Source organism: Pipistrellus kuhlii, unplaced genomic scaffold (assembly GCF_014108245.1).
Source record: "Pipistrellus kuhlii isolate mPipKuh1 unplaced genomic scaffold, mPipKuh1.p scaffold_m20_p_9, whole genome shotgun sequence".
Taxonomy (NCBI): domain Eukaryota; kingdom Metazoa; phylum Chordata; class Mammalia; order Chiroptera; family Vespertilionidae; genus Pipistrellus; species Pipistrellus kuhlii.
The window spans coordinates 7627615-7649727 of NW_023425595.1; the positions used below are offsets into that span (position 1 = coordinate 7627615).

The 22113-nt window shown below is 43.5% G+C and overlaps 1 protein-coding gene across 4 annotated transcripts in view; it reads left to right on the forward strand.

The window, feature by feature from the left end:
• Positions 1-22113, forward strand: part of EXT2 (exostosin glycosyltransferase 2) — a 107363-nt gene that overhangs the window by 68509 nt on the left and 16741 nt on the right. For 3 of the 4 annotated variants that reach the window (XM_045578014.1, XM_036426283.2, XM_045578013.1), the window contains 2 exons: positions 3776-3965; positions 11515-11681. In XM_045578014.1, coding sequence (XP_045433970.1) covers positions 3776-3965; positions 11515-11681 — 357 coding nt within the window. Of the gene's footprint in view, positions 1-3775; positions 3966-11514; positions 11682-15548; positions 15708-22113 lie in introns of those variants that run through there. The other variant, XM_045578015.1, reaches the window with a different exon arrangement.

Genomic DNA, 22113 nt, shown 5'->3' on the forward strand with positions numbered 1-22113 from the left:
CAAGAACAGACCTTATTTTGTTGGTTTTTAAATGGTTTTTCCTGTGTCAGAGATGTGTGTACCTTTTAAAATGTATGTGCTCCCTTTATCAGCGTTACATCGTTGGTGTGTTTTATAACCTCTGATATAATGGGTGCAGATTTATTATCAAGGATAAAGAACTTTTGGCATTTTTGTCTGAGAAAAGAGCTAGAAACAATGAACTCTGGAATAACCCACAGTCCCAGTTTCCAAGTCTGTAAAATGGTGATGCTGTATCTCCGGCTCAGAGTAGGGGGGCGTGGTGAAGGGCATAGAACCACCACCATTTGGTGTTCTGGAGTCAGATGGCTGGGCTGTTTCCAACATCTGTCACTTAAAGGTTATGTAGCCTTGAACATCACTTATTCTTTCTTCCTTCCTTTCTCCCTTTCTCGTTCGTTCGTTCCTCCCTTCCTTCCTTCCTTCCTTCCTTCCTTCCTTCCTTCCTTCCTTCCTTCCTTCCTTCTTTCCTTCCTTCCTCCTTCTTCCTTCCTCCTTCTTTTCCTCCTTTCTTCTTCCTTCTTCCTTCTTCCTTCTCTTCCTTTGGCTGGTAAAGCAAATGAGACATAATTCACTTTTCTGATTTTATAATTTCATCATCTATAGAATGAGAATAATGACTGTATCTGTCTTGGGGGTTGTCAGACTCAAATAAGATAATATAATACATGTAAAGCATAGTGCCTACTACTTCGTAAGTATGTGCTCAGTGAATTTTGACTCTTTGAACATCATACATTAAATATTTTATACACTTCTTTAAAAAGTATTTTTCCTGTTCTGGCTGGTGGCTCTGTTGGTTTGAGCATTGTCCTGTACACCAAAAGGTTGTGGGTCGATTCCTGGTTGGGGCACAGGCCTAGGTTGCATATTTGATTCTTGGTCAGGGCATGCATGGAAGGCCACAAATTGATGTTTGTCCCTCACATCCATATTCCTCTCTCTCCCTCCTCCCTCTTTCCTTCTCCTCTATCTATCTATCTATCTATCTATCTATCTATCTATCTCCCTTCTTCTCTCTCTAAAATCAATAAACCTATCCTTGGATGAGGATTAAAAAATCACTTACCTTTCTTTTCCACTTAAGTGGTGTTTTTGAAACATAGGAGAGTACTGTTTTTGGAGTAGTAGATGAGTGGGTTGGGATGGTGATGGCAGAGGGTGAACTTTGAGGATTAATTATGACTTGAGCACAGGGCTACTTTACTGACTTCAGTTTCCATAAAAGTAGGAAGATATGAAGAGTAAGGTTTGGGGAAGAAAACTAAAAGGGATTCCTACAAATGAATAAGATGCTAGGACACAAATACTAAAATCCAGGCACCTTCCTAAGCCTACAGCTTAATGTCAGCATGTGAAGTCCTGGAAACAAAGTCAGTGTTATGAAGGTAGCCTTTCCAATTGTGTCTCTCAGTTATGAAGTCTAATTATGGTCTGTTGTGGACATTTTGGCTTAATATCCTGATTACAGTAGGACTCTGGGAAAACCATCCAGTCTTCTTGAGTTCCCATCCCATGTGTATTCCATATGTTTGTGTACATTTCCTGTCCCACATGGTTACATCTGGCAGACAGCTGTTGTCATATACGTGGTGATGGGTGTCCATCAGTGATATGGATGAGGTTGACGAGAAACTTGGTAATCCCAGGTTATAAAAGACATTAGGGAGGCATGAGCAGCCAGAATAACAGGTAGGGCATTTCATATTCAACTGCCTTCTTGCAGAAATGAAGTTAGGTCCTGCGGTTTTCCATAATAATAAATGAATGTGAATGCAATTAATTCCACTGAATTGTACTTACAAATGGTTACAATAGCACATTTCAATAACACAGTTTAAAAAACTATATTAAAAACTATTATATACTTTAAATGAGTAGATTTTATAGTGTGACTTATTTCAATAAAGCTGTGTTAAAATGTAATGTTTTAATAATATTTTCTAATGATCAGTACAAAAATACTTTAGTTTACTTTGCTGCAATAAAAATTACTTAGCATTTTAATGGTAACAAAGAAGTTGAATTTCTTTCATTACTTTAAAAACATTTTTTGAAAAAATTTCAAACTTACAGAGCTGGAAGCTGCAAGGATTGTCCAGTGAACTCACATGCTCATCGCCTGGATTCACACTTTATTTTTTTTACATTCTTTATTCCCAGCACTCGGAAGTGATGTGCTTTTTTTAATATAGCTGTGTTTTTTGTTTCATTGTTCTGTTTTGGGTTTTGTCTTTTTTTTTTTAAATTCAGTGTACTATTACTTATTGGACCCTTTCAATTTGAATAATTTGTGTGTCTCATGTCATTTGTTCCAAGAACTTATTTAATTTCTATGATAGTTTTGTTTCTTCCATACTCTGTGGTTTGTTTTTTTAGGAACCTCCTGTTAGATGGATGTTGGACCTCCTAGATTTTCTCATCTTTTCTATCCTGTTTTTCATCTGACTTTTTATTCACTGTACTGGAATATGTTATCATCTTTATCTTTCAATTCTGCCTTTTACATAATTACAAGCTGTCAAATTAAGAGTTTTCTCCTGTTCTTGATAGATCTTTTAAAATAAAAGTAACAATTCATTCTTTCATGGATGAAAATCTCTCTCTAAGGATATAATTTGTTGACGTTTTCATTTCTTTCTACTTCTATTGTCTCTGTTTCTCCTGAGTTCCTGTTCTTCTGTTTGTTTATTTGGTTTATTTTGTTCATGCTGAAGATGTTCTTGAAATGGCTGTGATTCTAGGATCTGCTCATGGTTACAAGAGAAGTACTAAAAACTGGGTCAGAAGTTCTTTGTCTAAGGGCAGCTTGCTGCCTGGAAGGCTTTGCTGTACGATGACGAGTGGCAAGCTCTCCACACAGCTGCCCGCGGTTTAGGAACTGCAGGGGAAGAAGGCTGAGGGCTCATTCAGAATATAGATTTCCACCTGCATTTTCCTCTCAGCTGAGCCTGTGTTTCCATGCCTGGAGCTTCCGTTTCCTCAGAGAATAAACCTCCTTGGTGAGTGGGGGTGGGGAAAAGAGAGTTCTAGTTGAGTGGTAGGTGAAGGAAAAGCTTGTGAATCCGGGTCTCTCAATGCTCCTTATATTCAATGTGTCTTTTGTGTGTGTTGTTTTTCCAATTGAAACTTTTTTAAAAAATCTTATTTTATTTTTCAATTACTCCTTCTGTGTTTTTTAACCAGTCCTCCTATTTTCCATCCTATCCCTCCTCTTACCCTCACAACATACCCACTGAGCTTAACTCCTGAGCCTTTGTGGGGTTCAACACTTTGACTGTGACCTTGTTGGCTTCCCCCTTTGTAGGTCCTTAGGTTTCAGTTCTCACTCTCCTTCTCTGTTGCCTCTTCTCTGGCCCCTTTGAGAAACATGTTAATATTGCTCATCAGCAGCTCTCCTTTCTCCTGTCTCATTGTCATTGTAGATTAGTATGTTATATTTATTAACTGTCATTTCATGGGATTTGATAGAGATAAATGCATGGGTTTAATCTGCCATGCTTGGCTAGAAATCTCTCCTCAGCTGCAACAATTCTCTGCCTGTTTTTAATAGTATCAGAGCCAAACAGAATTACAGAGAGTCGGTATGAATTTTGAGGAAGGGGAGATTTTGAACAATTGCTTAGCTCTTGGATTGGTCATGGTAGAAGCCACCGAACCTCCCATGTTTGGGTTTATTGATGATGTTGGGAAAGAGATCAGCCCCGTTGTTAGTAGATCCTTCTCTGACCCTCATTAATCTGTTCTCTTGCAGAAGTGGGGTAGTGTGAGCAACCCACTCTTCCTCCCACTGATCCCACCACAGTCTCAAGGTTTTACCGCCATCGTCCTCACCTACGACCGAGTGGAGAGTCTCTTCCGGGTCATCACAGAAGTGTCTAAGGTGCCCAGTCTATCCAAACTGCTAGTCGTCTGGAATAATCAGAATAAAAGTCCTCCAGAAGGTAAGAAGTGTGGGGAGGTCATGTGTTCAGGAAAGGCCTGGTGGTTTGGGTGTTAGTACAACTTTCAGCTGGATCCGTTATGGCTAGCCAAGTTAATGGCCTCCTTTGTTTTAAATGAATTTTTCCACTTTGTCAGCAATAATGCCACTTCTGAGACAACTTGACCCCAGTTTTATCAATCATTTCATTCTTGTTCTAGAATGGCCCATTTAACTCCCAGCCCATGGCTTGTTCTGTAGCCACAAGTGATGGGGCTTAGGAATCAGTAGGATCAAAGCCCACCAGCCTTGGGAAAACAGATCTCAGCTTCCCTCAGCCCTCTCAGCTGATTTGTTTACATGAAAACTCAGCTTAAAAGGCATTTATTTTCTCCTTCCTTATCTCGGCTCTGATACTGTGCTCTTCAAGAAAAAAAGATGGCCTCACCGCTGTTGGGGAAAGTCAGCAAAGCATGCCCTCCCAGACTGCGAAGCAGTTCCTTACGTGAGCACTCGCTGGAGTTCCCATTGGTTAACCCTTAATCACTTTGTTCCTTGCCTTGGCCACCCTTGCAATGTGCTGGCTGGCAGCTAGGGTCCAGACTATTTGATTAATTGGATTTGTTTTTAATTCAGAATGCATCGAGTATGTTCCACCTCCATTTAGTTTCTCATTCAGTCCGTCTATTACTGATCCTAATCCCAGGGACTTCAAAGCTCTTGCCCTTTATTGCCTATTAAAGCCAGGAAGTTTCTGATGGCTTAGAGCGCGGAATCAGTTTGAAGTTTGTAATGTGCACCACTATCACCGATAAGGTCCAGTTTATTGCCTGACAGTAGTCTCTGCACTTTTTATGGCTAGTCCCTTTTAATTGGTTATCCTGAAGTCGGGACAGTCAACTCTGGAAACTCCCGGTAGTCCATGTGTAGTCTAGGCTGGAAGAAGACCATGCTTCTGTCTGTTAGGCAAATCAGAAATTGCTTCATGGAAATTCTTTAGTTCCTCCTAAAACACTTAAAACGTTTCACTCAGTGGTATTTTTGTTCTCTAAGAGAATCATGTGCTTTCTCTTTAGATTTAGGGAGCCAAGGTGTGTGTGAGTTAACAAAGTAGCATTTTAAATGAAGGTCCTGCATTTTGTCGTGAAGCACGCTGCTTTAAAAAAAAACACACAAAACAAACAAACAAACAAAAAAACACATGTTTTTAATGTCTTTAGAGAGGAAGGTAGAGGGAGGGAGAGATAGAAATGTCAATGATGAGAATCATTGATTGGCTGCCTCCTGTACGGCTCCTACTGGTGATGGAGCCTACAACCTGGGCATGTACCCTGACAGGAAATCAAGCCTGACCTCCTGATTCATAGGTAGATGCTCAACCACTGAGCAACACTGGCTGGGCACACACACTACTTTAAAAAAATTTTTGTTAACTGTATTTTTATGTCAATTTTTTTTCCTCTCCTCAGCTTCTAATTTTGTTTTATTTGATGTCAATAAAGAGGGGGGGGGAAGAGGTAGAATAAAAAGGGAGGTGTTGGAAGGAGGTCAAGTAAGGAGGGAGGAAGAGACTGACCTTCAGGAACAGGTAGAGAAGACAAAAAAGGAGTTATAAGGGAGGGGCATGGGAGGGCCTCTAACCAGCTGCCTTGGATTCATCAGTACAGTTGTTCCCTTTCCCCCAAGGAGAAGTGGATTGGGTGGTGCTGTATTGCTAATTACTCTCTTCATTGATAAAGGATGGGCTATGTTTTTGTTTTTCAAATATATCTTTATTGATTTCAGAGAGGAAAGGAGAGGGAGAGAGAGGAAGAAACATCAAAGATGAGAGAGAATTTTGCTAGTCTGCCTCCTACACATCCCCCACTGGGGACTGAGCCCACAACCTGGGCATGTGCCCCTGACGGGAATCGATGCTTTGTCCACTGAGCCAAACCAGCCAGGGCAGGCTGGGCCATGTTTTAAGAAGGAGGGCTGTGTATGCCTCCAGCTCTAGAAAGCTGGTGGTGTCATTCACCATCAGCTCATGCACTTGCTCCTGCTCACAAAAGCCACCAGCTCTCAGAGAGCCTCGCAGCCCTGCTCCCTGCCCAGAGGCAGAGTTGCAAAGTTTGGTGCTAAATGTAAAAGGGACTTCTCCTTGGAAAGCGTGGTTAGCCACTTGTTTATTGTGAATCTGAGTCCCTTCTTTTGGGCAAGTATTCATTGCAAACTGCGAAAGGAGGATCTTTTTCTTTCTTCTTGGTCCAAGCCCCCATGTTGACATAGCTAAATGCAATAGCATGAAGCTAGGTTTGGGAGCAGGGTGTTCAGTTTGATTTTTGGTAGACCCTACTAGAATGCACAGGTTAATTTTATGACCAAGAGTTTAGTTTATTTTTGAAATATTTTGGCTCCAGGGAGGAAAGAGAGCCCTCAACTGATGAGGCCCTAATTTTGACACGTTTAGAGACTGGACCAGCCTTTTTCTAACAGTGGTTTTTAGGTCAGGCCTCTGGCTCGGTCAGTGTGGTTGTTTGGGGAGAGCATGAACCATGTTTAATCTTTTGGGGTGGGGGAAGTGTTTGTTCAGTTGGCAAATGGGGCTGTCTGCTCTAGCTCTCGCGCCAGCAAAGTCATCTGATTTTTTTATGTATAGCATTAGTAATATATATGTATTTTAAAAAACAAATCCACAGCTTTGAAATATTAGAGGCAGGAGTGATGTTTTTCACTTTCTCTACATTTACTAAGATAAATATTGTGGTTAACATGTCTGCTGCTGGGAGGATTAGTGTAGTCAGAAACATTCCCCCTCCCCCCCCCTTTTTTTTTCACTTTCCAATCCAACCAAATACCTTTTTCTTTTTGGTTACATCTAAGTCTAAATTGCTTGGTTTGAAGTTTAAATAAATACTTAGACAAGGCAACAGAAATTTCCAAGGAGCTTTCGTCATGTTGGTTTTGAGCCTTGTCAGAAAAGGCAGCCCCTGCCTCCTGCTCCCCAACTCTTCAGCTCCCCACTTGACAGATACAGGAGTGATTTGGCTTGGCCCTTGGCCTCAGTTGGAAGAAAGCCGTTCCATTGTCCATTTCAGTCAAGTTGACCTCAGCCTTCTTTTTTAACTGATGTCAGTTTAAAATTTGAATCGATCTCAAGAGCTCCCAGCTTTTTCACCTTGCAACTCCCATAGTTCTCAGCAGGCGGGACGGGATTGGCTGCGCCTGCCAGGATGGTCAGCTCAGAGGAGGCAACAGGGAAGTAAGAGTAGCAGCTCCCTTCCTTTAGAGCTACATTCTGCAGCTGTGGGGATTAGGATCCGGGGGACCAGGTGGACACCAAGCAGCTGAGCCCTCTTGAAGTGATCTCCAGGTTGGCATGGAGATAGTCTCCTCGTTCACTTATCGATCTGTGGTTGTGTTTATGACAGTGACCGCCAGGATGGGACTGTGGTCATTCTCAGTGAGCCTGAACAGTTGGTGGTGCCTTTGCCACGTTGAAGGAAAATTCTCTTTGCTCACATGGCATCCAACATGGAGAAAACCGTTAATCAAGACACATTTTTTAAAAGTCCTTAACACAAGGAGGTTTTTTCCTTCTTCTTTGAGCTATACTAAAGCTCATAACTGTGAAGTTACCGGGTCAATTGGCTCAGCTGTGTGTTTTTCATAAATTTAGTGTGTGAGAAAATCCTACTTTTCAGACTTCTTTGTTGGTGAATGGAAGGGGACATTTTTATTTTGCCAGCTACAGAGCCACAGGATGAGACACGGGATACAGGGCCAACTGTTCCATTTAGAATTTAAAGGTGTAAGGAAAAATGCCCCATCTGGGCTAAGAGATGGAATTAGGGCCTGAATACTTCTGGCCGTGACACCGTTTCCTTCTGCATCCTAAGAGGTCACCACATGTCCTCTGTTTATACCTCTTCAGGTTGTCGGTAGAGAAGTGAAGTTTATAAGACTGTATAAAGAATCCATTTGTGAAGACAGTGATACAATGTTATTATAACCATGCATTGTAGACCTTTTACATCCCAGGAACAGGAACTGTGCTAAGTGCTTTACATATATTCTCTCTCGTCCTATGAGAAAGCTGTTGTTATCCCCACTTTGCAAGGATGAAATTCAGATTAATTGAGTAATTTGCCTGAGCCACAACACTGCAAATTGTGGAGTCAGAAATAAACATAGGCCTCTCTGGATCTTAAAGCTCATGCCCTTTGCACTAAGCCCCACGGGGTCTATTTAGATCACCTGTTATCAGTAGGAACATCATCATGTCTTGTCAATTCTCCGATTTGGGATTATGTAAAAGAACTAGGTCCTCGTCGGGAACTCAATCAGAAAAGTACAGTCAAACCTCATCTCTCCAGTGCCACCCATCATGAACGATTTAGTTCTCGACCAAGATGTTCACTGAAAAAATGTCTCAGTGGTCGAACCAAACTTCGGTTTTCAAGCTGATGCCTCGGCATGACAAAAGTGTCTGAGAGCCATTTGGGAGGCAGTGATATATGAACAAGCAAAAAGGCTGCATTCTGATCTGAAAGACATCCCTGAACCCAGTGCTGAAAGTGATTCATTTAAGGCTGGGAGGGGTAGTTTGATAAATTTAAGAAAAGAAGTGTTTGCTTATAGGTTAAACAGTACATTAGGCATGTAGTGTATATAAGGAAGGTTAGAACAGGGAATTTTGGGGGGGTCTGGAATAAATGAATGAATTCAATTTACATTATATCTAATGGGGAAAAATAACTCAGTTTTTTGACATTAGCTTTTTTTTATTTTTTATTTTTATTGATTTTCTATAGAGAGGAAAAGAGAGGGATAGAGAGTTAGAAACATCGATGAGAGAGAATCATCGATCAGCTGCCTCTTGCACACTCCCTACTGGGGATGTGTTCACAACCAAGGTACATGCCCTTGACCGGAATCAAACCTGAACCTTTCAGTCCGCAGGTCAAAGCTCTATCCACTGAGCCAAACCGGTTTTGGCAAAATTAGCTTCTTGAGCAGCCCTCAGGAACAAAGTAAGTTCGAGAACCAAGGTTCCACTGTAAATCTATTCTTTTGAAAATATCACTGGAAGGAAAAAAGAAACAAACTTTACCATCAATTTTTTCTTTCCTACCTCATGCTTTTGTCCTGATTTTATAAACAGAATCAAAATCCCATATTGCTGAAGGCATTTAATTCCACCTTAAAACTGTTTACGCCATCAGAAAGTTCTTAACTACTTTGAGTCTAAATCAATTTTCCTGTAACTTTCCCCCAGCTGTTTGGTCATGGTTCTAACCTTAGCGGCCATAGAGAACAATTCCCTCTCATCTGATAAGACCTGGTGGATAGCCAAGGTCCAGGGAGGAGACAAGTTTTAAACTTGAACAGGAAAACTTTAGTGTAAAGAACTGTTAACTAGTAACAGGACATTGGTGACTAAGGGGTAAAAAGAGCTCTAGAGATAACAGAAAGTAAGTTTGGGAGCGTCCCTTCTCCAGCTAGGTCTCACTGCATGGTGAGGTTTGCTGAGGTGTGCCACACAACTCTGGCCAGCAAGCAACTAACTATCTCCCTGGGTACCCTTGGGGCTCAACTGACGGTTAGCTACCCAGGGGGTGTTAGTGAACTTGCTGGGAAACTGGTGAGGGCTTCAGTGCAGCTCACTGGGAACCACGTGGGCAGAATCTCAGCTGAGTGCTCTTGGAAGTATCTGTAGAACTTTCTGGGAAGCTGCCTGTTGAACTCACTGGGAAGCTGGTTGGGGTGTCTGCAGAACCTTCTGGGAGCTGCCTCTGGGGGGCGGGGCAATTAAACTTGCTGGCATAAATGCTCCTGCCTGCCTCTCCGCTGGCCAAGTACCAAAGGAGCAAGAAGTAACAAAGCACCCAGACCCCAGGAAGAAAAGCCGGGTTCCTCCTGCAGTGTCCCTCCAGCACCCTCTACTGACAGAGCTTCTTCACACGTTGCCAGCTGGCAAAGGGAACTGTTTGCAGGACCCAGTTCCAGCATTGCAGTCAGGGCAGTGAAGGGTGAAACTGAAGCTGAGAGGCAATACATTGACCAATGGCACGTTTTGTACTCGAAAGCTATTGATAGATCGTCCCACAGTCACATGATGAACTTTTGGGAAGCAGTTTAACACCTAGTTTTCCTATTCTAATTTAACAAATGTGTGAAGAACAAACTGCCCACGTGTAAAGACCCCTGAGGTGGGTAGAGATGGGGACTGTACCAAAAAAGGATTGATTTCATGCTGTGCTAAACGCAGCATTTTAAAATAAGGAACCTGCGGTTGAATTGCTTCTCTCATTTCTAAATGGAATGGGGAAAATGTAAGGCAAGTCATGGGTTGGTGTTTCTTCACTGTACTAGAAAATCCCACATAATTGAACCTAGACATTTGATATTTACTCTGTAAATTGGACATGATGAGAAACCAAAAACAGTAAATCATAGGAAAGGCTGTCGAGGGGTAAAGTGCTAAGTTAAGGAAGATAAACCCGTTCAGTGAAACAGTTGGATGAGGGACGGATTTTCACGGCCTTGATGGCTGTTTGTGGTTGCATTTTGGAGGTGGGCACATTGGAGCAGACATCTTGAGCACATGCATTGGGTTTTCTAACAGAGACACAGGCAAGCTTTGAGCTGGGGTGGACCTATCTGAATGTACTTTGTAGGGTTCTGATGTTAAAACCATGGGCCTGAGAAAGTCAATCCAGACACGATTCCTCTTACCATTGTGATTGTGGTCATTTGGCTTCCCTTTCTCAGCTATGAGAAGAAGCCAGTTTGTGCATTCTGGTGGAGACAGTGATGGGAACTAGTAGTGTTGTAGGGTCTTAGGATAGACATAAATATACACTGAGTGGCCAGATTATTATGATCTCTGAGTGCATAATAATCTGGCCACTCAGTATATTTATATTAGAGGCCCAGTGCATGAATTTGTACATGGGTGGGTCCGGCCAGCCTGGCCAGGGGGAGGGGACATGGGTGGTTGACCGGCCTGCCTGCTGGACAAACTCCTGGTCAAGAGGACAGTTTGCATATTAGCCTTTTATTATATAGGATATATACTGAGTGGCCAAATTATTATGTGTTCAGAGATCATAATAATCTGGCCACTCAGTGTGTGTGCACGCGTGTGTGTGCGTGCATGTGTGTATGAGTGTGTGTATGTTTGTGTGTGTGTGTATGAGCCTAAGCTACCGTCCGGCTGGTAGCTATGATGTGCATGACCACCAGGGGCTGCGGTGACTTGGCAGTTGTGGTTCTCTGGTGATGCACCTGGAACCAGAGAGGAGGAAGCCCAATTCCAGGGTGCATCACCAGAGAACCACCCTCTTGCAACCTAGGACCCTTTGGGGGATATTGGAGAGCTGGTTTTGGCAGATCCCCACAGGCCAAGCTGAGGGACCCCACTGGTGCACGAATACATGCACCAGGACTCTAGTATGAAATATTATAAAATTGCATTTGTAAGAACTGCCTTTGCACACTGTGTGTGGATTTGATTCTTCCACCTCATCTGTGATATGCTGCTGTCACCACTTTATTGAAGGTAAATACCTTGGGTTTTCTTTTTTCAGAGTCCCTCTGGCCCAAAATCCGGGTTCCATTAAAGGTTGTGAGGACGGCTGAAAACAAGCTGAGTAACCGTTTCTTCCCTTATGACGAAATTGAGACAGAGGCTGTCCTGGCTATTGATGATGACATCATTATGCTGACTTCTGATGAGCTACAGTTTGGTTATGAGGTAAGGTGATTTTAAACAGTATATTTACATATTTAATATTTATTGCCTATTATTGCTTACTTTTCCTAATAAAGATTATTACATTTTATTCTCCAAAGTCATGATTTTTAAGTTCAAATAGAGTCCAACACTGTGCATGGGGTTTTGAAGCTATTCTTTAAATCTTTGGGGTAACCCTATTCCAAAATGACAACTGCCCCTCTGCTAGTCTTGGGAACTCCCAAGGAGAGTCCCAGGGTCATTTTCAAAAGAGCATCTACAGCATTTAACAAGCCCTTAATTGATGTCTCCTTTTGAGTAGCGCTCCCCTGACTCGAGCAGCTGGGCGCTGCAACAATAAAAACATCAGTAAGTGAAGAAGCTGGCGACACTGACAAACAGAAAGCAGACCCTGTTGATGGCTTTCTTTCTGAGTTTTAAGTGGGAAGGCTGGCTGCTGTCTGTAGGGAGAAACATTCTCTATCACTGTTCATTCGATGCGGCTGATGGATTAGGCAGGGTTCAAGGGTTAAGTATGGAGACCAGTAAAGGTCTCCCCAGGGGAAAGTGCCCTGAGCTGAGGCCTGGTGAAAAGCAGTAGGAATTGATGAGGTCTGTCGGGGGAGGATGTGCGGGAGATGCACGATGGCGACAGGAGGGGCCCGTGGCTGCAGGGGTGTGATGGTGGTGTCAGACCCAAGCAAAACAGAGGGTACAAATCCATTAGCTACAGCTGGCCTGGGCGAAGGTGGTGACATTGATCCCCTGGAGTCATCCAGCCTTTGGGGGAGAGGGAGCCATATTCCTTAGTTGTCTTGGGATTTGTTGAATTTGAGACTCTAAGAAATCATGAAGTTTAATTAAATGAAGCCATATTTGGTATGTGTATTTATTACAGAAATTTATTTAAGTAAATTTCTTAAGTAAAAAGTGAATTTTAAGGGGAAGAAATAGGAATCCCTCTATCACCACCACCACCAAAAATTCAAAGCTCAAGTTTTCCCTGGTTGTTTTTAAAAAATATGTATGTATGTAACTCCATTTGAGTGTAAAAGCAATTGTTGTGAAATAGGTGTGAGATACCCTGGTCACTGTAGTTATTGGCCAGTGAAAGGCTTGAGAGTAGCTAATCACACATACATTCATCTTTGGGTCTTTCTTTTATTCATAGAGATGTCTTTTACATCATCACACTTAGGGTATTGGATGATTTTTAGTAAATCTCCTTCTCATTTTTAAAAAAAAGCAAATCACCGGTACTTGTTTCTCTAGCCAACTCAGGGCAAAATACCAATTGTTTCTGCAGGTTTTCTCTCTTCATTGTCTATATGGCTTCAAATTATACCCATGAATCTGTTTTTGTGAGAAAGGGAACATTCAAAGTGATGTAGCCAAGTTGGACATATTCTTGTGGAGTCTCAGCCACAGAATTTCAAGCAGGGGTGAGGATGCGAGACAGTAACTAATAACTAGCACTGGCTGCCCCTACTATAAAAGGTAAGAGATGTAAGAGGAATGATGGGGGAAGGGCTACCTGGACTGTTAGTCTGGAAATGATAGTGAGCCCTAGAATCCTTTCCAGGAAGAAGTTCTTAGAACCACAACAGTGCTTTCCCAGCCATTGTCAAAACATAAACAAACAGGTGATGTTAATGCTGTGCATTACAGCACATAGACAGGCTCTGCACTAGACGGGGCCCGCCCTCAGGCCTCCCTGTTGATCTGGCCAAAAGGATCAGAATCTTAGCATGCCTGTTAAGCATCCAAAAGTCAAAACATAAAGGGAACTAGAGATATCCTGCCACTTCATTGCTGAGGAAGCTGGGGTTCAAAAAAGTTAAATCCCTTCTTTTAATCTTTACCAGAGGATATTATATAATACTAGAGGCCCGGTGCACAAAATTTGCATTTAAGGGTAGGGGGTTGTCCCTCAGCCCCGGCTGCACCCTCTTGCAGTCTGGGAGCCCTCAGGGGATGTCTGACTGATGGCTTAGGCCTGCTCCCCACTGCCATGGAGGCAGGAGAGGCTCCTGCCACTGCTGCTGTGCTTGTTAGCCGTGAACCCAACTTTAGGCTGAGCAGCGCTCCCCTTGTCAGAATGCACTGACCACCAAGGGCTACTCCTGCATTGAGGGTCAGCCTCCTGGTGGTCAGTGTGTGTCATAGTGACCGGTTGTTCCACTGTTCAGTCAATTTGCATATTACCCTTTTATTATATAGGATTTTTTCCACTGACTCTATAGAGGGAGGAAGGGGGGGGGGAGAATGAGAGAGCGAGAGAGAGAGAGAGAGAGAGAGAGAGAGAGAATGAGAGAGAGACAGAGACATCGACATCGATTGGTTGGTTGTCATCTGCCTGAGCCCTGATCAGGGATCAAACTCGTAATCTGGGTTTGTGCCTGACTTGGAATTGAACCCACAACCCTTCGGTGCATGGGACAGCACTCAACCAACTGAGCCACACCAGCCAGGGTTAAATTCCTTCTTTAAAGTGTTAAATGTTCACTTAATATAGCCATTGAAGGTATGCCACAGCAGGTTTTTGAGAATGAAAGGCCAGTCCATGTAGGAAAGGCCTTTTTTCTTCCACTGTCTATGACTTGAGCACACAGACATTAGGATCAGAGACCTAATGCTGTGTATCATTATTTATTTTATTGGAAGAAAACATAGGGGTCATTGCCTGTTTAAATGGGTCATATTCCCTTTTGGAAGGCAAAGAGCTTTGGGAAATGTTACATTCCCTCTCCAGCCCCAAAATCAGGAGCTAAGAATGATCTTCTCTGGCCCTGCATGCTTCTGACTTGTTTGACAAGCTCTAGCGAGCTGCCAGATGTTGAAATTCTTTTCAGCCTGGAATAATTTATTTATCTGTTTATGTATTTTACCAGGAAAGTATCTATTGAGTTCTTGATACTCATTTGCAAGGAACTCCTGGGGGAACAGTAGCAGTGTATAGTGTTACTCCAATGTTTGATTTTTCCCCCCCCTCCAAGTCTGTCTGCTTTTATTTCATACCTAAAGAGTGGGGAAATAAAATGCAACTTTTCCTCCTCCCCTCCCCCGCCTTTTAGAGAGACCATTTAAAACATGTGGCAGAAAATGAGCCATGCAGACTTGGCTGCATGTATGAACCCGTGAATTTATTTTTCCTTTCATACTTTGATCCTCATTTCCAACCATAAAAGTTATTAGTAGCACTTAAGTGTTGAACATTTTTCACCTGAGAGATGTGAAACACTCTTGGCTGGCAATTCTGGCTGTAAAGTCAGTACTTCACGTGGTAAATGGACTTCACTAAGAGCCAACTGTATGTTGTTAGGTGTACACAGTGCCCAACATTTTACTTCCTTTTTCTGCCTGGGTATCCCATGGGATATAGAGGCTGGTCAAACCTCTTGGGTGCTAATAAATTTTGAGAATTTATTTGTATTATTTTGTTCACAACTGCCCAAGGTAATAGCAAGTACATACTCTCAAAGAATTATGGGAAGACAGCAAAGTAGCTTGGAATACCCCACTTTTTTTTTTCTTTTTCTTTTTTTCCCCTCTCTCGTGAGAACATAAAACCGTCTTTGACCTCTTGGCTGACTTGGGTCCTTGATCCTCCACAGAATCTGACCTGATGGGTGACTGGAAAGATGAGGATTCAAGTATTTTCTTATCTGGCCAATGGACTGTAGCAGGAGTACCCAGTGGGGCCAGTCCAGCATGTGTCACTGGGGAGCAGCGGGCGCTGAGAGCTGGGTCCGTTTGGGGCACACACAGGGTCAGACCTTGCTGATCTTGTTCTGAATCAGCATTTTCCGGGTTTGACACTAAAGCTTTACACTGTAGTTAGAACCACTGAGCCCAAGTTGCACTCTTTGAAAACTCTACCTTTCTTAGGATTTGTGGTGCACCCTCTTCACTAAGTATCTGAAGAAGCTGATGACTGTGAGCTCTCTTGGAGCCTGAATGTGACACATGAGTGACGGTCCCCCTCTGAGTACCTTTGCTGGGCCTCGGCATAATATCAGTGCAATAATAAATATCGAAAAGGACATCTGTCGGTCTTTACTTCATTTTTCACTTTTCTTACTTACCTGAAGAGTTGCCCTTAGCAGAGATTGTCATCTTTGGAAGAGGGAATGGGCCAAATAGCTCATGTCTGTGAGTGACCCTGCCCCCTGCCCGTAGTGTATACTCAGCTTCCCTCAGAGGAGCCTGGAAGGCTGGGGCAGAAGTGAGTCGTCCTTCCTCAGAGACCCTCTCCCTGCGTACTCTTCATGTTGCTTCAGGCTCCCTGTTTCCAGCCTGTGGGGGAACTGAATAATCTGTTTGGTCTGTCCTATGTCCAGCTTGCTTTGATTTACACCCCCAGACCCAGGGGAGCTGGCGGGAAAATAGCTGGTGTGTGTGGTTGCTGCAGTGAGAACTGCTGAAAGAAGAGCCAGGGCCGCGGCCAGGAGCCCACGGAGGTGCTGAGAGAGGCTGCGGGAGGCTGACCTCGCAGAGCTTTTCTAAAGCACCCAGTCCCCATCGGAGAATAAGTCAAACAAATATTAAGGGAAGGAAATCGAATATGTATGCTGAGCCGTGAAATAACATCTGAGCGGTTAAAAGCACCCAGTTGGGAATGACAACGGAGTGACACTTTTCTCTTCCCCGCTGAGCACATTAAAAGGAACAAGCTCCGAATTTGTTTACGTAGCCATGAACGAAGCATCAGATGTGGGGCAAGGGGCTCCCGCTCCCCAAGTGAAGGGAGCATGTTTCTTGCAGGCACAACCTTCCATAGAGGGGTGTCTCCTCAGACTCCCATGCAGAGCAAGTCCAGGGAGCTGGTGTCAGTGTGTTTTGTAGGTGCCTACTTTGTGCCGGCATTGCTGGTGAGGAGAGAGCTCTCCTGACTTTGCCACTCCAGCCCCGTGTGCCCTTTCCTGCCTCGGTGCCGTCAGGGCCACCTGGCTTTATAGTTTGGTGCTTATAACGTGGGGTGGTTCCTTTAAAGAGGTGTTGGTACAGTTGATGGTTTAAAGAACGCACGCTTTCCCTCCCCCACCCCGTCAAACAGAGATAACCTCAGCGATATTCCAACCCTGAAAGGATCCATATGTCTGAGGTTATTGTTCCAAAAGCTGCCTGTTGTCTCTTTGGGGTTGATTACAGGCTTTTCTCCAGGAATTCAGGCTTCGGGATCTGGCTTCTGACTTGGGGATAGGGGGATTTGTCTTGCATGGGCTGCTTATCTGCCTTGGTTTTTATGGAGATGCTTACAGAAGGTGTGTGGGCAGGCCTGGCATAGGGCCAGGGGAAAGCCACAGCAGCACCCAGGCCCCAGACTCTCCCAGCTACACTCTCAGGAAAATAGCTTTCTGAGGAAAATTCTCTTGTTCCCAAACGTGAAGCTGAGCTATGCATTGCCCATTGTAACTGCTCACAAACTGTGAGTTTGAGGCCATGGTTGATGATTGCTAATGCATTGGTCATAGCATTATTTGTAAGAATAAAGAGAAAGAAAAGTTAAAAGATCAGACTAGTCCCCTGACCTTGGAAACGTCCTGATTGGGAAAGCAAGTCTAGAAAGCAAGGTGATGGTGAGAGTGATATTGATTTCTCTTAGATCACACCATTGCTTCATGCCCAAAAATTGGTGCCTGGGATTCACATTAATTGTGCACTGTGTGTGTCACTGTCTGTTGGCTCATTTAGATCAAGAGCTGGCAACCTTTAAAATTAATATTTCTAAGTTTCCAGCCAGCCTGTGTGTTATGCCGAAGATTTGAGGGGTGGGTCAGAAGTCTTGATGAAATGTTGACACTCTGCTCTGAGAGAAGGAAGGAGGGAGCTAACTGGCAAGCAGGGCCATCATGAAATCCATGGCATAGATCTGGGGCTAGACTGAGAAACTCCCCTTTAGACAGGAGTGTGTCTGCCTTGTTTACTACTGTATGCCTAGTGCTTGACACATAGTAGATGCTCAGTAAATATTTATTGATTAAAGAGTGAACTTAATGTGCTTGGACATTGAATTTTCTCCTATATGAGTAAAATTATAAGGAACTGTTCTTAGATACTCTCCTATTCTTTATTAGGTAGGGAATCCTGAGCTTCCATTTCTTGGCCTGCTAGATAGACAGCAAAGAGTAATTTTGTACCCTAGCCAGTTTGGCTCTTTGGATAGAGTGTCAGCCTGCAGATGGAAGGTTCCCCAGTTCCATTCTGGTCAAGGGCACATGTCTGGGTTGAAGTCTTGATCCATGTCTCATAATAAGATGGTTAATTAAATAATAGTGGTAGCTCATTAAGTATCTGTGAGTTGAATGCATACATGATTTAATAGGGATACTCAAATCTCTCCATCTCCATGACTTAATCTTGCTGTTGTACTGCCATACTAGAACTTGATATTAGGATTAATATTTTTTAAATAGATGGAAATTTCTGGATTTTAAAAAAGATTTTGTCCAAGGATATGTTTTATTGATTTTAGAGAGGGGAAGAGCAGGGATGGGGGGCAGAGGTTAGGGTTAGCGCGTGCACCATGGGCATGAGAGAAATATCTATTGGTTGCTACCCATTCATGCCCTGACTAGGATTGAACCTACAACGTTTTGATTTATGGGATGATGCTTCAACCAACTGAGCCACCTGGCCAGGGTGGATTTTTTTTTTTTTTTTTATGCTGTTGAGGACATCATCTGTTTTGACAGTTTGGACTTTATTATACTTTTTACCTTTTATTTAAAGGCACCACAAGTCATTTGGGGAGGGGGGTGGAATAGATGGGATATAAAGAAATAATTCGAAAGAGTCCCTCTGCTGTTTGATTCTCTCCCAAGAGATTCTGGGGTTTATGTACACATACAGGGCACTGTGATGAATTTACTCATTAAGAAATTATTTTGAACCACATTTATGCTTTGAATTCAGCCAGGATTATAGGGTTTGTGGTCAGTGACACTTCCTCCCTCTCTGCATTGAGAAGAAAACAAAATCCACTTGATATTTTGAAGTCTTGATAATGGCTATTTATAAAACTAACGTCTTTTTTTCCACTCCTGCAGGATTTAACGAGAATAGCCATTGGCTTATGATCACTATTCTTTTAACTTCATTAAGCAATCCCCTGGGACCAGACTTAGATTAACATGGCCCCCATTGGAGTGGAGCTTGTGGAAATAAAAATGATTTCATGTTTAGTGGGTATTAAGGAGCACAAAATTAGAAAATCCATGGCCCTATCCTGACCTATCTCTTCCTCCTCCCATACCCTCAATTTCATGTCTCCTCTTTCCTTCTTTATTATCACTCAAGGGATTCATTGCCTCATGAAAAATAGTAGCTGAGTTTAATCTTTTGTTCAGCTGCTTTTTGCTTGTATTTCCTTCTCTGCCCCAGAGCCTCACAGATTACAAGGTTCCAGTAGGCCTGGGATGTCATATGTGGAATCTCTAGTTTGCTACATAGCTGACGGGAGTTCCTTCTTTTAATGGTGTGAGCATGTGGCTCTCTTTGCTAAATGGAAACCACATTCATGAAGAGCCTTCAGCTTTTAGAAGATGAGTACTGCTGAGAGCAAAGAGTTTTGACATTTTCCCCACCTCCTTCCCTCCGCCCCCCCATCCCTGTTCTGTTTTCAACTTGGTCATCAACATGCACATGTGACTTTACCATCTCTGCCCTGAGGACACTGCGTGTGATGTAAGACAGCATCTGACTTGTTTATGAGCGAGGATGGAGCATGGGGAGATGAGGTGCTTTTTAGAATCAGAAGGGTGGCAAATCATGACGTCATGAAGAGACAACTGGCCTGGCAGTTAGGACCTAGATTGAACTAGCAGTGTCACCTTGGGACAGCCACTCCCTCTCCAGCTCTCAGTTTTGTCACTGTGTAGTGAGGGAACTGGTGAGAGGATCTCTGCCTGAGAGAGTGTCGGCAGGTCAGCAACTTAGACCATCAAAGTGAGCCTCTTCTCCTTACCACCCACAGGAGGCACAAGGAGTTATTTCTAAAGCCACCCTCTTCAGCTGTGCCTTCCTGGTAGTGGTAACTGGTGAAAGACTTAGTAGCACACATTCCTCTGTCAGCCGTGGCCAACTCCAGACTGCCTCTTTGCCTTCGTCACTGCCCCAGGCTTCCTGCAGCAGGAGTTTGGAGGGTTTGGAGATCGTGTCCCCAAGCACCAAGGGACTAACCTCCAGCCAGGCTGGGCAAAGTAGGATTGCTGCCAAGATCCCAGAAGCCTTCCCGCGATACGTTGTTCCCACTTGTTGTTTTTTTTTTGTTTTTTGTTTTGTTTTGTTTTTTTAGAGGAGGAGAAGAGAGAGAAAGAGAAACATCGAGCTGAAACTGCTTTGGCTCAGTGAAAGGTCCCAGGTTCTATTCTGGTCAAGGGCATGTGCCTTGGTTGTGGGCATATCCCCAGTAAGGGGTGTGCAAGAGGCAGCTAATCAATGATTCTCTCTCATCGATGTTTCTAACTCTCTATCCCTCTCTCTTCCTCTCTGTAAAAAATCAATAAAATATATTTAAAAAAATAAAGATATTTTAAAACAAGAGAGAGAGAGAAACATCGATGTGAGAGACAAACATTGATCTGTTGCCTCCTCTATGCGCCCTAATCAGGGATTGTACCCACAACCCAGGTATGTGCCTTGACCAGGAATCAAACCAGCCAGGGCTCTGCTTGGCTTATTTTAAACAGCATCCTGCCTTGAGTTGGAAAGGTCTCTCAGGTAGATTGGTGTGATCCAACAGGTAGTTCTTAATTCCTAACACAGCATGCACATGTCTTTGTCAAAACCAGTCAGCACGAGGGAACTCCAGGTGATAACTTTAGAGCTCCTTTCCTCTAAAATGTCTAACATTAGCATTTAATTGTGTCTCAGGCACCCCCTTGACAAAAACTACCAACCACCAGTGTAATGAAAAGCATGAGCTGAAAATGAAGCCAATCAGTCCTCCATTCTCATTTCAGGAAATTCCAAATATAAAGGTGAGCTTTGTTCCCAGAGGGCTGAGAGTGAATCTGATCACTGGCTCCTCTATGGAAACCAGCTAGGAATTGGAATCCAGCCAGCGACCCCTTTCCCATCTGGGGAGCATGCAGCGCAAGCCTGAAGGGCCAGTAATTCAAAGACGTTTGCAAGTTGGGTTCCTTGCAACTCTGCCCTGGCCGAGCCCAGCATGTGACCACAGGGCTGGCCTGGCTCATAGAGCTCTGTTCCGCTTTGATGGCCAGGGACTGCCAACACTCAGGGGCCTGTGCAAGGAGAGAAATGAAACTCTGGCCCGGTTTGGTGCACCTTGGATCCATACTTGCCTCACCACTTCTCAGTCCCTCTCTTGGCTCTTGAATCCTAACACATGTGGCATCTTCTCACCCAGTAGCAATATCCCCGTGGAGCTGTGCCTTTGAAAGTGTGGTAAGTGAAGCAGCCACTTCAGAGAGTTACTTTTCTCCTGGAGCTGACCCATGATTTCCTAATTGAATCTCCCACATGGGCACCACCTGTGGCTGTACCTTCCCCTTCTCCCCCCAGTCAGTTTCCTGAATGTGACTGTGGTTAGCTCACACCCTGAGTTTAAAATGCATTCTCTAAGCTGGCTTAGAATACAGTGCATTATCCTCTTTTTTAGGAACATTTATTAGGTACCCATATGTGTATGGCATTTTAAACAAAGCTAAATAATGCAGGCCATGCTATTTAGAAACCTATAACTTGCAACCGATTGCAATTAATGGGTTAGTTCCCTTGGGAATAGCTTAGTAAAGGAGAAGATAAATGATTTTAGCTCTAAAAGGACATTAGAGGTCACCTAATCCAGCCCCTCATTTTGCAGATGGTAAAATGAAAGGGACAACTTGAATAGGTCACTTGCATGACTGTGGCGGAGCCAGTTCTGGATCTGTTTTAACCATGTCCCCCACTGTCTTTTCTGTAGGAAGTGATCTAGGCTGCCCCTGTGCCTTTTAAACAACGGTAGAGCTTAGTTTGATCCTTTAGTGATGGAAAGCCACAAGGACCTCAGAAGCTTAAAAATTAAAAAACAAAATTCGGTAACTCTGAAAGCAGTCACGTGATGACATCTGGGAGTCCAGCAGAGGAAGTTTTCATAATCCTGGAAAGAGGTGGTTAAGACCAAACGTATAAAAATTAGATTGGAAGGAAACAGTTGGAGGATGGTATTATGTTATTATAATCTCTGGCCCCAAACGTAAGGACTGTTCAATTATTGCTGAGCCCCTGACTGTTCAGATTATTGCTGAGCCCCTAACCAAGCCATGGAATTTATTGTAAGAGACATTGGCTTTTGTCTTCAAAGATGTGTGCGATTCAACCTAGAGGAGGACACAGTATGTGGAGCACTACAGCAGAGCCATGGCTTTGTGACTTGAGAGAGCTGTGGAAGCACTGTTACTAGACCCGCAGGGGTAGAGTGTGAAGTCTGAAATGCCTGCACTGT